Here is a 15,745-nt window from a genome sequence, read left to right on the forward strand (position 1 = left end):
CCACCCCACGCTCAGGGAGGACCCCTCACCCCACCCGACCCCCACCCCACGCTCAGGGAGGACCCCTCACCCCACCCGACCCCGAGTGCTCCTGGGGAGTCAGGGAGCACACGGGCGGTGCGGCCGCCGCTTTCCGTCCCCACCCCAGGCTACACACCCTGCCCCCCCCAGGACACATTGGGGGGCCGTCACCAGGGTGTCCCAGGAGGAAGAGAGAAAGCCCCTCCCCCAGCCGGGGTCCAGACAAGGCTCAGCCATTTGGGGCTCTGTGACCCCCAAGCCCTCTGGACCTCTGTCTCCCCACTAGCCCCTGCGGGGCACCAACCACCACTCCCAGGTCAGCCTTTCCCTCTCCCTCTGAGAGAGGCCCCTGCCGCGCTCCCCAGGGGCGCAGTGTGGGCGGGGTCCTGACTCCACACCCAGTGAAAAACAAGCTGTGGAGAGGGCGGCCGTGGAAGCACGCGAGCCACGTGTGCGGCGTGGCCGTGGGTTCCGGTACACACCGAGCCCCTCCCAGCCCTGACGGGCGTCCACAGGAGGGATGTGTCCTCCGGGACGCGGGTGCCGTGGGGCGCAGAGCGCAGGAGCAGCGCCCCAGGCTGGGCTGGGCTTGGAGGCGTGGAGCGAGAGGCCCCACGGCTTGGCATCCATCACCCCAGGAGGTGGCAGGCGTGGGGGGGGCAGTGGTACCCCCCAGAGACGCAGAGCTGTGGGGCTCTGGGCCTTGGAGAGGTCACCGAGCCAGGCTGGGCTCCGGCTCATTAGCAGGGACACCTGTGAAGGCCGCGGAGGTGGCGGGCCCGGCCGCCTGCCTTACCTAATTGGACCCGAGGCAGCGGCGGCGGATGACAGAGGCCTCATTAGCAGAGACGGGTTCATTAGGCCTGTGCTTGATGTTCACGGTAAATGTCAGTCACGGAGGCTTTGTGACGTGGGGCCTGTGGCACTGGTCCCCTGCCGGCAGCCTGTTCCTCCCGTGTGGGGAGGGGCCCGAGGGGCCAGGACAGCCCAGGCAAGGCTGGCCCTGCTGCCGGCACCCCTGCCCTGGCCAAGGCAGACACAGCTAATCAATCACGGCACAGTCAACCCCCCCCCCCGCGGCCCCCATCAGAAGGGGTGGGTGTGGGGCGGTCTCATGCTGGCGGGTGAAGGTTCCCCACACAGTCCTGCGGGGGGGGGTGCCTCGGGAGCCCCAGACTCTGCAGCCATATTGCCGCAATGAAGCAGGGCGTAAGAGCTCTTCTGTGAGCATGTGCGATGAGGACCGCGAGTCTGGGGACAGGGTTGCATCCTGCTTGGGATGTCAAATGCCACAGCTGGGTTCTGTCATTTGGGGGTCTTTTGTCTACCGTCGCCTCCAACGATGCTGAAACTTGAGCAGGTGTCAAGCCACTTTCCCGCTCACGTCCTCCGACCCCCCGCTTCGCGGCTGATGGCTCCAGGGCACAGCCCCATGAGGGCTGGGGGTGCCCCCTCAGGACCAGGCACGGACCGAACACCGGGACCCATCATGCTTGGCTTAAGCCCGGCCAGGCATCTCGGGGCAGGCAGCGGGGAGGAGGCCTCCGGGAGGCCTGAGGCTGCCCCATACAGCGCTGCGTGACGCCCAGAGCCCAGAGCAGAGGGGGTCACCGGTGCAGGCCCTGGCAGCAGGGTTTGGTTGGAGTGTTACTAACGGCCGTGACTCTGGGTGATGGGGGCAGGAACGGATGACGTGCCCGGCAGGTGCCTGCATCTGCTGTGCGTGCTGTGGTTGTGTGAACTAGCTATCAGAGGGAGAGGGAGAGAACTCGCTGGCTGAGGCCCCGAGTTTCCAAGCTGGAGTTTACTAGGTGCAGGAACTGGTGGGTGGCGGGAAGATGCGGGGGTCTGGGCGGCCTTGTGGAATATGTGCAGACTGGGCTGCCTCCCCTCCCCTCCCTCCCCTGCTTTCCCCTCCCCTCCCCTGCCCTCCCCTCTCTTGCCTTCCCCTCCCCTCCCCTCCCTGCTGCCCTGCAGATGACGGGAAGCTGTCCCTGGAGGAGTTCCAGCTCTTCTTCGCCGACGGTGTCCTCAACGAGAAGGAGCTGGAGGACCTCTTCCACACCATCGACTCCGACAACACAGAGTAAGCCTGCGTCCCAGGCCTGGGCAGCGCAGAGCGGGCCCCGGAGGCCGACCTCCTCCTCCGAGGACTGGGGGGAACCTCTGAGCCAAGGACAGTCAAAGCCACGTTTCTTCAGGCAGAGATGTTTATCCAGATGTGTGTGGTGGAGCCCGGCTCCCACGGTCCCCTGTCAGCCGCTCTCCCGGGCGAGGGGCCGGGCCGAGGGGGCCCTGTGTGTGTGGCCCTGCCGGCCACCACCCCACCTCTCCCTGGGCCTGTGCGCGCTGCGTCCTCACGCTCAGAGAGAGGATGAGGGCTTTGTGCGTGGTAGTGGGGCAGGGACCGGGGCCAGGCTCAGAGGAGGAAGGCTGCGTAGGACCCAGAGCCCCAGGCCTCAGCAGGCCCAGCGGGGCCCACACTGCCCCCAGTGGTCCTGGGTTGGAGACAATGCACGGAGGACCCCGTACTGACCATGCAGGGCTGCTTGTACCAGAGGGGCAGGGGGGACCTCCACTGCTAACTCTCTCTCTCTCTCTCTTTGCAGCCATGTGGACACCAAGGAGTTATGCGGTAGGTGCTGGAGTAGCTGCAGTGGGGTACAGGGTCCCCTGTGGGACTGGGGTGAGGGCTGGGGTAGAGCAGGGCCCCCTGTGACCCCCATTTTGCTCTGTTCCCCAGATTACTTTGTGGAGCACATGGGGGACTATGAGGATGTCTTGGCCTCCCTGGAGACCCTGAACCACTCCGTCCTGAAGGCCATGGGCTACACCAAGAAGGTCAGCCGCATGGGCGCTGCCCACGAGGGTCCAGGTCCCGAGTTGGTTCTGGATTTTGGGGGGCTCCTGGCCCAGGTGGGCTGGGTTTGTGGTCGTGAGGGTGGATGTTGAGAGATGCTGTGAGGCGAATGAGAAGCGTGGTGAGTGGCCCTGGCTGTTGGGGTGTGGTTTGCAACATGAGGCCCCATTCCTGGGGCGGGGGCCAGCGGGCACTGGACCCGGGAGCCATGCTGGGAGGGGATGCTGGGGGCGTGGCCTCCACCCTCAGCCCAGAGCCTTGCTTTCTCCACCAGGGGAGGGGAGGCGTGCCACGTGAGTCTGGCACCGGCTGGCGCAGGGCAGAGGGACTGGGGTTTTGGTGCTTAGGCTCCCGGGGAATGCACAGGTGCAGGCCAGCTCCGGTGTTTCTAGATCAGGCGTGCCCCACATGCTGAGCGTCCCAACCTCACCGCTCGGCTCCGAGTTCCGAGTCTTGCTGCTGTGAACACATGCGCTGCTGGGGAGCTGGCTCTGCACGCGTTCCCTTCCAGGGTGCGGCCCCCTCCTGGAGCTGCACAGCGCAGGCGAGGGTCTGGCATCTGTGCGTGCTCGGGCTGGGGGGGGGCTGTGTCTCGGCAAGGCTGCCCCCAGCGTGACCGGCCACCTGTGGTAGTGCCGCCCTAGCCCAGGGAGAGGCCCTGGGTCTCCACAGAGCCCCGTGCACGCCTGCGGAGGTTGTGGGGGGCGTGGCCCGCGGCCTGCCGGGCGTTTCTTTCCCACTGGCTTGTTTGCAGAAAGGCAGCGTACTGGGGATGTCGAACGCCTTTCCGGGTCTGTTTTTTTGAGGCGATCACGATGTCGGTGGCTCCTGCCTTTCACATCAGCACCTCCCCAGCTTTCCTCCACTCATGGCGATGGCGAACCCCAGATCCTGGTTTAGAACCTTCCAGCCCCTTGAGGGAATGCATCTTCCTTCCCCAGTGATGTGGTGGCTGGGGAGAGGTGGCTGATCTGTTCAGACGCCTTTGATCCTTTTCTTTTTTTCCTTTTTTAAGGATCAGCTGATTTTCAGTTAGCTGTCCACAGACGGGCTCTCTTCAGATTCTCTCATTGAGTGAACTGTGGCAAGCCCCTGAGGTCCCTCCCGCCATCTTGCTCAGGGCTTGTGGGCAGCTGAGTGCTTTCTCCTCACACCGGGGCAGGGGCGGGGGTGCTGACACGGGAGGATTTGGGGGTCGGATGGTGAGGTGCCTTCCAGTGTGTTCTGAGAGAATGGGTGTCTCTAACATGGAGTCGTTCTTCTACTGAAAAAATACAATCTATCCCTAACTTTTGGAGGAGGAGTCGAGCAGGGATTTAGTCGGAATCTTAGTTTCAGTTGGAACTGCCCGGACACGGCGGTGCTCGACCTGACAGCAGGCAGGCGGGGGGTTGCCGCGGACAGGGTTCTGTCGGGAGGACGGAGGATACCTAGGGGAGGAACCTGGAATAGGATGGGGAGATGGCAAACAGACAACTCACACACAAGAGGAGTGGATGCTGAGTGCTGAGTGCGATTTAATGCAGAGAATAGTAAACTTTTATAACAGAAGTCTTCATGAGAAAGGGCAAAAGGTTACACAATCTTGCTGCATGGCTTCATTTTTAGGTGGTCACCAGCTGATCGCCTGACAGGCACTTGTTTCCGGCTTATCTCTAAGGAATACAATGATTACGACGTTTGTCACCAATTAACCATTATCTGTCTTTACAGAGGTCTTAACTTTCCCAGATAGATCTTTCCTGTTTCTTCTTTAATAGTAAACCTCAAAGAGACCTGTATCTAGCAATTCTTTAGGTCTAACAATTCTCTTAGTAAATAGCAGGAAATTCTTTCTCCTAAATAATTATCTCAGCAATTGCCATACATTCTTTCTGTTCTAGCCGGGCCTACAGCTTCTTGTACATCCCTTACAAACAATTCCTTCTGCTGAAGTGACTTTGTGAAACCCCCAATACTTTTATATTTACTTATAACTTGTCTACTAAACTCCATAAGAGGGGTTTCAGGGTAGCACTTAACTCTGGTGAGTTAGTCATATTTTTTAGGACACTCATCAGATATTGGAGTCGTCAACACTCTTCAGAAAGAGCTTTGTATAAGGGAATACTGACAATGAGCAAGTACAAAGAGCAGTAGAAGCAGTAAAAGATTAATAGGCACTCTTATGAGAAAGAAAGGCAGAAGCACATTTTTTCCAGGGGTTTTGCCAGCCTTTTCCCAGGAGTAGGCCTCTTAGAATCCCTATTCTCCGAGGTAGACTTCGGTGAAGTCCCAAAACTTGGAGATAGGTTTCTGTAAAGCCCCATTCTCTGAGGTAGACTTCGGTGAAGTCCCAAAACTCAGAGATAGGTCTCGAGGCCCCTATCATGGTCTGATAGATGGTTTCCCATGCTAAGCAGACTCTACTGGGGTCGGCGTGGCAGGGGGTGAAGGGTGACATGACCCCGCCCTTCCGTGGCAGCTCTGTCCTGCCTGGACTCTGGTCGGATTGCCTGCTGTCCGTCAGCTCTCAACCTCCACCTCAACCTCCCGAGTGCTACAACAGCAGCAGTGTACCACCATGCTGGCCATTTTCCTGCAAGACCTTAAATTTTGGCAAAGTTGTTCCTGTTTGTATTCCTTCCTTCCTTCCTTCCTACCTTCCTTCCTTCCTTCTTTCCTTCCTTCCTTCCTTCCTTCCTTCCTTCCTTCCTTCCTTCCTTCCTTCCTTTCCTTCTTTCCTTCTCTTTCTCTCTGTCTCTGTCTCTGTCTCTCTCTCTCTCTCACACACACACACACACCAGTACTAGGGCTTGAACTCAGAACCTGGGCACTACCTTGAGCTTTTTTTGCTCAAGGCTGGTGCTCAACCATCTGAGCCTCAGTTCCATTTCTGGCGTTTTGGTGGTTCATTGGAGATAAAGAGTCTCACAGAGTTCCCTACTTGGGCTGTCTCCACACTGCGATCCTCAGTGCTCAGACTCCTGAGGAGCGAGGACCACAGTGAGCTCCAGCACCCCGCAGCTCCAGTTCTAGGGATGCAGAAATTTGCCTTCTGCCGGGCCAGGCCTCTCATGCTGGTTGCTACAGCACTGCTGTCTCCCAGCTGATGCGGCGCTCACGGTCTGCCCGGGGTTCGTGCCTTCACCGGCGGTGCCTTGGCCTCGTTCTCTGGTGTAGCTGTTTAAGTTCCACCTCTGCTGCAGGTCTTGTTTGAACAGATGTGGTCACAGGACCTTGTGCAGCAGCTCTGAGCCGCGATTCCACAGCTGCTCTCCTGGCACCTGCCTTTCTGTGGTTTGCTCTATCCAGCTCATTGTGACTAGAAAGGCAGATGCCCTCGTTCTTATTTAACAGAGGCTTTAGAAAGCATCGACACCTCCTTACTACTAGCTGGCTAATCAAATAAAAAGAAAACACACACACACACACTGCATGCGCGCGCGCACACACACACACACACACTGCATGCGCGCGCACACACACACACCGCATGCACACACACGCACACACACACACTGCATGCGCACACGTGCACACACACACCGCATGCATGCACACACGCACACACACGCTTCCTCTTCCCTCCGGGATAATGGAACTTTAGAAATTCAAGCTGCTTTTCCCACTCCTTGTTGACTTAGTGCAGTCATCACGGAGACGCAGCAGCTCGTGGTTGGTGCTTCTCTTCTACATTCCCAGTGTCGCTGTGACTCCTGTTCACAGCCTCCCTTTGCAAGAATCTTTCCTGCCTGTGTACGTGCTTGTGGCTCCTACTTGTAATCTCATCTACCCAAGGAGGCTAAGACCTGGAGGATGGTGGTTCAAAGCCAGCCTGGGTAGAAAATTCCACAAGACTCCACCTCCAGTTCGTCAGCAAAATGCTGGATAGGAGGCATGGCTGAGCAAGAGGGCCAGGCCCCGAGTTCAAGCCTCAGCACTCACGCTGGCACACACGCTGACAGCTGCTGGCCCGGCCCCATCGCCGGCGCTGGCGGGGACGGTGAACATGTCAGCGTCTTTTTCCTCTCGGTACCTTTCTCGCACACTTGTTCTTGCTATTTCTTTTTCTGCCCAGTGTGTGCCCCGCATCTTTGTGGCCACTCGGCGGTCCTGGGCCGTGGGTGGCTTGGCGGCAGGGTGAGGGAGGAAGGCCGTGCGTGGGGCTGCCGCGGACAGACCAGACCGGCTCCCCGCTCCAGACATCCATCCCCACGCTCTTCCTGGTCCCAAGGCCCCAGCCCCCTCCTCTTCCTCTCCTCACCCCGGCCTGTTCCTCAGCCACGACTCCTATTGTGCAATGATTGCTAATGAATTCCCAGGCAGAGTGATGGATGGTTTGATGAGCCGTTTTCCCTCGCTCTGCCAAGGACTGGGCAGGACTGCAGGGTGCCGCCCGGTGGTGTGGGAAGCCAAGTCTTGGCAGAGGCAGCCTGGGAACAGCCCAGACCTGGACCTCAAGACCCCTGCACCCCTCCCCTGCCTTGGGACCACTGTTGGCCTTTCCTCCTCCCTCCGCCGCAGGGGGGGTCATCCACTGCTAGAAGCTTCTCAGCAAGGGAGCTCAGCTGAGAAATGTCCTGCTGTGAGCCCTGCTCACACTGGTCCTCCCGCTATTCCTAAGGCCCCTCCTTGCCTGGTGCTCCTCTCCCTCCTCCCTGCACCACACCCCAGGTGCCCCTCCCCCTCCTCCCTACACCACACCCCGTGCTCCTCCCCCTCCTCCCAGCCCCACACCCCGTGCTCCTCCCCCTCCTCCCAGCCCCACACCCCGTGCTCCTCCCCCTCCTCCCAGCCCCACACCCCGTGCTCCTCCCCCTCCTCCTTGCCCCTCCCCCCGTGCTCCTCCCTGCATCATGCCCATGCTTTCTTCCTGTCCTGGGCTGCACAGGTGCTTTTGTCATCTTAGTGTCATCATGAAGCCCAGGCCCCAAAGAATTCTTCGTGGAAGAAAAGGAGGCACCATGTTTGACAATTTGTACTGATTTACCACTGCTACAGCAAGAAAGCCACAGCCAGTCAATGCCGGCACCACTGCACCCCTACCAATTACCACTACCACCGCACCCCTACAATTACCACTACCACCGCACCCCTACAATTACCACTACCACCGCACCCCTACAATTACCACTACCACCGCACCCCTACAATTATCACGACCACCGCACCTCTACAATTACCACGACCACCGCACCCCACCAATTACCACGACCACCGCACCCCACCAATTACCACGACCACCGCACCCCACCAATTACCACGACCACCGCACCCCACCAATTGCCACGACCACCGCACCCCACCAATTACCACCACCACCGCACCCCACCAATTACCACCACCACCCTCACCACTGCACACCACCATCACTGCCATCACTGCTACCACACCATCCCATTGTTCGCAGTCTGTGTGTGTGTGTGTGTGTGTTCATCGTGGGGCTTGAGGTCTGACCCTGGGTGCTGCCCCTCAGCTCTTCAGCTCAAGATACATGCTCTACCACTTGAGTCACAGCGCCACTTCCACTTTTCTGGTGGTTCATTGGAGGTCAGAGTCTCAGAGACGATGTTGCTGCCCAGGCTGGCTTTGAACTTCAGTCCTCAGATCTCAGCCTCCTGAGTGGCTAGGATGACAGGTGTGGGCCGCCGGCGCTGGGCTCGTGTGTGTGTGTGTGTGTGTGTGTATGTGTGTGTGTGTGTGCATGTGTGTGTGTGTGTATGTGTGTGTATGTGTGTGTGTGTGTGTATGTGTGTGTGTGTGTGTGTGTGTGAAGCGCTTCCTGGGCTCTGTGCCTCACCTTTTGTCCTCGGCGGCCCTCGCGGCAGAGCTGTGAGCGCTCCGATCTCCTGGCCCTGCCTGGGCCCCCCGTCCCCCAGGTGTGGAGCGTGTCCCCCGCAAGGTGCAACGCGGCGCCAGCCCCTCCGGCCCCCCCAGCGCTCCCCTCCCCGCACAGGTGTATGAAGCGGGGAGCAGCGTGGACCAGTTCGTGACCCGCTTCCTCCTGAAGGAGACGGCCGGCCAGATCCAGTCGCTGCTCAGCTCCGTGGAGAGCGCCGTGGACGCCATCGAGGAGCAGACCAGCCAGATCCGGTGTGCGCCTGGGCCCTGCGGGGCCACTGGGGGGTGGTGATCGCCCCCTCTTCTCCGGGCATCTCACTGGTATCAGTCTCCGTCACCGCCTCAGCACAGAGTAGCAGAGTGGCCTCCAGAGAGGCCGGGAGGCTGGGGACTGCTGTGTCAGGCAGGAAGCTGGCAAACTCCCAGCCCTAGAGCCACACCTCTCAGACACGGGCCGGGGCGCAGGGTCCTAGGATGGCCCTGAGTTCCAGGCCTGGCTCTGCCCGGCTACCTGCGTGACCTGCCCCACAGACCTCACTTTTCCTCTATTACACGGGAGGCCACGCTGCCCACGCCACAGGCCTGGCCCCACGGGTCAGGGCTGCGCTGGCTTCAGCCCCTGGCTGTGCTTAGAACACACAGGCTGAGGCGGAATGGCTCTCAGAGCCTCCGGCTTCCCCCTCCCACCGCAGACAGGACCACTGCAAACCCAGCCACGTTGTCATGGAGACCTGGTTCGGAGGCCCCTCTCCTCCCTACGCCCCCAACCACAAGCTTGCCACCCCGGAGCAAGGGAAGAGCCTGTCGCCCGGTGAGAGGGGACCGCGGGTGCAGGGGTTCTGGGACAGGGCCCGGTCTGGGGCAGGGTGGACACTGGGGGCTCTGCCCCAAACCAGGGTCTCCGTTTCTGTTTCGCAGTCATCAGGGACCCAAAAGAGGAGGGCCTGGAGGCCCAGATCGGGAGGCTGGCAGAGCTGATTGGACGGCTGGAGAGCAAGGTAGGACCCGCCCCTATTCCACCCTCCTCCCAGGCGAAAGCTAGTGGTCGGACTGAGGGCAGATGCGGGGCCAGCGCGGGGTAAGGAGGCTGCTCGGGCAGTGCCCGGGAGCAGGCCAGTGACCGATCAGCAGGGCCGTGCTGCAGGGCGGGGAGGGGCAGCGGTGCAGGGAGGGCCCCGCCCGGTGGGGCACTCACACGGGGACCGTTTGTTGGAAGCAAGGAAGGTTGGCCGTGGACTCACTGACAGGTGGGCTCAGTTGTCCCACTACTGGCATTCCAACTCTGGTGCCATCTGTGTGGCTGTGTGGCCCTGGGCCGGGGACGTACCCTCTCTGAGGCTCAGATTCTCCTCTGATGGTAGAGAAGACAGCACATTGTACCCCTTGCCAATGGGCCTAACCCCAGAGCCAGGTGTCGGGTTAAGGTCAGTGCCAGCCATGTTCGAAGAGATCACTGGACACTGTTACCAGTTCCACTTGCCTGCACGTGTTCCTCTACCGGAGCGGGCCCTGGGGCCTGGGACGGGTGGCCCTGTCCACGTTCCTCCCAGAGGGCGCCAGTACCTGGAGGATTTGGGACTCACTCTGAGGGCGTCCCTTGTGAGACAAGGACTCCCCACCCGAGAGACGGGAGACCGTGGTTGGCAACAGGTCCCGGGGAGGAGGCTGGAGACCCACCGGGCTGAGGCCAAGGCGGGGTCCCCCTACCGCACGCACCGCCCCGAGGCCCAGAGCAGCGCCGGCTCCTGGGGACCCTGCTGCCCGTTGTCATGACAACTCAGTGGGGACTGAGGGGGGAGGAGGAGGAGGGAGGAAGGCTGTTTGAAGCTTATTTTTAGACCCTGGTTGCCCTAACAACCAGGCTGGCTGGCAACTTGGAGCACCTGGGCATCCTGGAGATGGGTGGGGTCCTCCTCCATAGCTCTGATTGGCCTAGGCCTGGAAGCCGGGGCCAGTCACCCCAAAGGCCCACCTAAGCCCCCTCCTGCCCCTCGGGGTGAGGGAGGAGGGAGGGGGTGGCCCGTGGGCATCCCTCATTCTTGCATGGAAAAGGCAGAGCGGCTGGCTGCAGCCCCTGCCCTCCCGGAGACCAGGCCTGAGAACCGGCTGGGCCTGCATGGGCAGGGGAGGGGGCACCCTTGGCTACCTAGCTGTGGGCCCAGGGTCAGGCAGAGGTGACTGTGTAGCTGCACCCCACCCCCACGGCCCGTGTCCCCACACCTGTGCACTGTATGCTGCAGCCAGACAGTCTGCCCTGTGGAGGGCGGGTGGTGGATAGGCAGCAGTTATTGGGGCGCCCAAGTTCAAGAATGGCAAAGGCTGCAACTGTGAGGTGTCTAAATCAAAGAATGATGAGAGAGCCGGCGCCGGTGGCTCCCGCTGTCATCCCAGCTACTCAGGAGGCTGAGGTCTGGAGATCGCTGTTCAAAGCCAGCCCAGGCAGGAAAGTCTGTGAGACTCTGATCTCCAGTGAACCACCAGAAAACCATAAGTGGCACTGTGGCTCAAGTGGTAGAGCGCTCGCCTTGAGCTGAAGAGCTGAGGGACAGCGCCCATGCCCAGAGTTCAAGCCCCACGACCAACCTGGGGGGAAAAAAGGCTGATGAGAGAGGCACTTGATTGAAACCCAGGCCCTGAGCTTAACCTGCGTCTGTGACCTGCAGCGCCTGTGAGCGTGGGGTGCGGGGCCCGCGCTCCAGGTGGTCACTCGTGCTCCCGGAGCAGATGGAGGGCAGCCGCCGGCCCGGAGGCTGGGGGTGAGCGGAGCCAGCCGTCTGAGCGGGGCTGGGGAGGCCATGGGGGGTGACGGGAGCCGTCTGAGCGGGGCTGAGGAGGCCAGGACCTCCCCACGCCTCCCTCAGCACCTCCCTGGCTGCCGGTGCGGGAGGCCAGAGGTGGCCGCAGGGAGTGGGGTCATGCGGTGTGCCAGTCAGGACACTCGGGGTGGACCCCATCCTGGTCCAGCCCTCAGGGCTCCCTGCGTGCCCTCCGGGGCGCCCAGCCGGCTCTCGGGGCCGCAGCCTCTGCCACTCCCTTGTGGCTGGGCCTGGCCCCAGCATCCAGGATCCTCAGCAAGGAGTGAGGGGAGGCAGCCCAGCGAGGTCAGCCCGGGCTGAGGCGCCAGTGCGGTGTGGGCAGGTGCTCAGGGCTGGGGCCCGGCGCTCCCGTGCATCGTGTGGGGTCCTGGAGGCTTCGGGTGGAGGCGGCCTCGGTCTCAGGCCCCTCTGGGACGTCCCTGTTTCAGACCCTCTGGTTTGACCTGGAGCAGCGCCTCTCGGATGACGAAGGCACCAACATGGTAAGGCCGGTCCCTGGGCCCCGTCCCGGACCCTGAGCCTGGACTCTCGGGATCTGAGGGTTCAATGCCCACCACCCCCCTTTCACGAGACCCCAGAAGGGGCACTGGGCCCAGGGGTGAGAGGCTCCAGGACTTGGGGGACAGGGCTGGGCAAGGCCAGGATGGTGGGTCCCACTGGGAGCTGGGGCCCCGTAGCCTCTCCATGTAGCCCTGTCTGGGTCTTGGTGGGCAGTGCTGTGGCCATTGCCCGTCAGAAATGGAGTCCTCCTTGGTCAGTTCTCACGTGTGAGGATGAAAAGAACGGGGGGCAGACATTTCGGGTTTACTTTGACCACAGTGTCTTGGACCCCCTGAAGTGAGATCCTGGGGGGCTGGACGAGGGCCAGGCCCACAGGTGCCCGCCCTCACCGCCATGCTGACCACACAGCACCTGCAGCTGGTCCGGCAGGAGATGGTGGTGTGCCCTGAGCAGCTGAGCAGCTTCCTGGACTCCCTGCGCCAGTACCTGAGGGGCACCGCAGGAGCAGGGAGCTGCTTCCAGTGAGTGAGCAGGGGCGGGGCTTCCAGTGGGTGGGCCGGGCTTCCTTGAGGGGCGTGACAGGCTTCCAGTGAGTGAGGGGTGGGGGCGTGGCTTCCTTGATGAGCCTGACTTCCAGTGAGTGAGCAGGGGGCGGGGCTTCCAGTGGGTGCGCAGGGCTTCCTTGAGGGGCATGATGGGCTTCCAGTGAGTGAGGGGTGGGGGCGTGGCTTCCTTGATGAGCCTGACTTCCAGTGAGTGAGCAGGGGCGGGGCTTCCTTGAGGGGCGTGACTTCCAGTTAGTGAGGGGAGGGGGAGGGGAGGCTTCCAGGGGTGGGGTTCCATGTGAGTGGGCGTGGCTTCCAGTGTTTGAGAGGCGTGGCTTCCAGCAAGTGGGTAAGGAAGGGATGGGTGCAGGGCTCAGGACCATGGGGAGCTCAACTGCTCATGATGACCTTTGCCAGTTGCTGGCGAAAGACCAGAGCGGCGGCAGCAGCGCCTGCCTCAGCCTGCACTGGGCAGCAGGTGCCCGTCCCCTCCCTGTCCCCTCCCCATCCCTTATTGAGTTAGGAGCCCCAGCTCCCCATGGAGTCTTAAATTGGGCATAATGAACTAATGATAGGATTAGTGGGCTCCATGCCCTGCGTGGTCCCTTGTGGCCCAGCCCTGCCCCTAATGGCCGGGCAGGCTCCAGGAGACTTTGAATACAGCAGCGAGGAGGAGAGCCACGGCAGGGTGCTTGGATGGAAAGGCGGAAGTTGTTTTTAATGACTGAACTCTTCAGCATCATCTCTCATTCCACCCTGAGCCCCACGAGCATCAGGGCCTCAGCCTTGGGCCAGGAGCTGCTCCCGGGGCTCCTGTCCCTCCCTCTCGTCAGAAAAGCAGCGGCATGGAGGCCTCCTGCTGCCCTCCCAGGAGGCCCTGGAGTTCTTAGGTGGGGGGAGGGGACTGGAGAGCGGTGGGGTGCCGCTGTGGTCCGGTCCGAGGGCCGCCAAGGGCCGGGCCGGGCAGCCTCCTGCGGACCAGGCCTCCGCTTCCACCCCTGTAGCATCGCCGCCGTGAAGCTATCGGACGGCTTCACCTTCGTCATCTACGAGTTCTGGGAGACGGACGAGGAGTGGAAGAGGTGAGTGAGCCAAGACCCCCCCCGTACCCCGGGCAGGGAGGGTAGGAACGAGTCTGGCACCCAGGTTACAAAACCCTCACCCGTCTGGAAAGCTGGCCGGCCTGGGCCTCTCCAGCAGCAGCAGGCTCTCGAGCATCTTGGCCCACGCCAGCCCCCCAGGGCGCCGAGGTCCCACAGCGGTGGGGTGTGAGCCGCGCAGCTCCAAGATGAGAATCACTGACGAGCCAGCCCCGTCCCTCCTCCCGGGCTCTTCATCCCGCTGTGGAGGGCTGGCTCGGCCTTGAGCACCTTCAGCCTGCCACCCTGAGGGCAGCCATGCCAGTGTGGGCCAGTGCCAGGCAGAAAGCAGTGCTTGGTGGACAGCCACCCTGTGCAAAGGTGTCCCCTGCTCACCAAGCACCCCTGACCCCCCCTGTGTGGACACAGGTGCTGTGTCCCCTCCCCACCTCCCATGGACATTCCCTGTTGGCCGCAGCCCCCAGCGAAGGGCTCAGGACCTCCTCCTGGTGCTCACGCCCGTGGTGAGGTCCTCACCTGAACGGACCCCCCAGGGGACGAGCTGCAGGGGTGGCCCCGCCTGGCTAACCGTCTGCTCCACGCCGCAGGCACCTGCAGAGCCCGGTGTGCAAGGCGTTCCGGCACGTCAAGGTGGACACGCTGAGCCAGCCTGAGGCCCTCTCCCGGATCTCTGTGCCAGGTACAGATGCCCACAGGCAGCCCTGCAGGGACGTCCCATCCGCTGAGTGCCCAGTGAGAGCCCTTGCCCAAGAGAGGGGCAGAAGAGCCCACGAGCACCCTCCACAGGCTGGACCCGGGCAGGGGAGAGCTGAGCCCACTGGACAGGGGTGCGCCTGGACACCTGGCTGGGCAGTGGGCAGCTTTGCCTGGTCCAGTAGGCCCCGCCCCCCCAGCCCTGGTGCATGTGGAGCTGATGGGGGGGGGCATGGGGGGGAGGGGCAGGCCTGCCGCCCTCCCTGGAGCCCCAGGGGAAGGGCCTGTTCATTGCCCACCCTCTTGTGGGTTCCTCCCTCTCTCCTCTAGCTGCCTGGTGCACCGTGGGCCGGGATTGACCCCTTCCTGTGACCGGAGGACGCCTGCTCTTTTCTAGCAACTTTGGTACACAGCAGTCTTTTCAGCACCCCCTCCCCTCTGAGCAGCAGCCCCTCCCCCTCAGCAGAGCATCCTCAGTTGCTGGGGTCCTGGGGTCCAGCGGAGGCCAACCGGGGAGGGGAGGCCTGCAGGACGCACCCCTCCCCCTGGCTCTCAGCAGGACCCATCCCCCCAGGCAGGCTGCTTCTCCCCTCCCCCTCGCTGACTGTCCACGAACCTGATAGGCCTGTGACCCCTAGTGCCCGGCCTAGGCCTGGGCCGGGCCTGTAGGTGCCAGTAGAGCCCCCGCCAGTGCTGTGCTAGGCAGAGGCACCCAATAATAAAGTCTGGTTGGGATAGTGTGTGCTGTGTTTCTGTCCCCAACCCAGCCTCACGTCCCCATGTCCCCATTCTTAGTTTTGACTCGGGGGGGGGGAGGGAGTGCAGAGACCCAGCCACCATCCTCTCATCACCAGACCTGGGGTGCAGAGGTTTGCTGCAGGGGCAGAGGCGCGGTGGGCAGAGCCAGGCGGGGGGGGGGTCAGGGTTGTCCCCCCCGCCGGGCCAAGCCCCTGCAGGGACTGACAGGAAGCCCCCTCCCCTTCACGGAACCACCAGAGTCTTTGAGTCCTTCGTGGCTGAGTATTAATGAAAGGCGACCTTCCCCTGCCTGGCCAGGAGGCCCCCCGCCATCACAGCCGCAGCCCCTGCGCAGGATGGCACTTGGCCATGGGACGGGTGTGGCCGCCATGGTGTGCCTATCAGAGGATTGGAGCCATCCTGCGCCCTCTCAGGGTGGCACTCGGGCACCCTGGGCCACGCCTGGCCGCAGGCACCTCCGTGTGGGGTGCGGTGGGGGAAGGAAGTGCACAGGAGCGCGGCCCATCCGCCCGGTCTGGCTGTCCGCCATCCACCTCTGGACACAATGAGCAGGTCATCGGGACCCGAGGCCAGGTGTGGGGAGGGGCCGCTGGCGGGTGCCGGGGTTCTTCCAGGAATGGGAGCAGG

General features: G+C 62.3%; 1 protein-coding gene across 1 annotated transcript in view; it reads left to right on the forward strand.

Moving 5' to 3' along the window:
• Necab2 (N-terminal EF-hand calcium binding protein 2) overlaps window positions 1-14,775 on the forward strand; it is a 16,526-nt gene extending 1,751 nt beyond the window's left edge. The window contains exons 3-13 of the mRNA XM_013012702.1: window positions 1,999-2,107; window positions 2,631-2,656; window positions 2,765-2,862; window positions 8,820-8,956; window positions 9,397-9,515; window positions 9,623-9,702; window positions 11,949-12,002; window positions 12,430-12,542; window positions 13,571-13,648; window positions 14,254-14,345; window positions 14,690-14,775. Of these exons, the coding sequence (XP_012868156.1) occupies window positions 1,999-2,107; window positions 2,631-2,656; window positions 2,765-2,862; window positions 8,820-8,956; window positions 9,397-9,515; window positions 9,623-9,702; window positions 11,949-12,002; window positions 12,430-12,542; window positions 13,571-13,648; window positions 14,254-14,345; window positions 14,690-14,718 (935 nt within the window). The 3' untranslated portion in view covers window positions 14,719-14,775. The remainder of the gene's footprint in view (window positions 1-1,998; window positions 2,108-2,630; window positions 2,657-2,764; window positions 2,863-8,819; window positions 8,957-9,396; window positions 9,516-9,622; window positions 9,703-11,948; window positions 12,003-12,429; window positions 12,543-13,570; window positions 13,649-14,253; window positions 14,346-14,689) is intronic.
• Window positions 14,776-15,745: the final 970 nt, after the last annotated feature.

Source organism: Dipodomys ordii, unplaced genomic scaffold, assembly GCF_000151885.1.
Source record: "Dipodomys ordii isolate 6190 unplaced genomic scaffold, Dord_2.0 Scaffold18, whole genome shotgun sequence".
NCBI lineage: Eukaryota > Metazoa > Chordata > Mammalia > Rodentia > Heteromyidae > Dipodomys > Dipodomys ordii.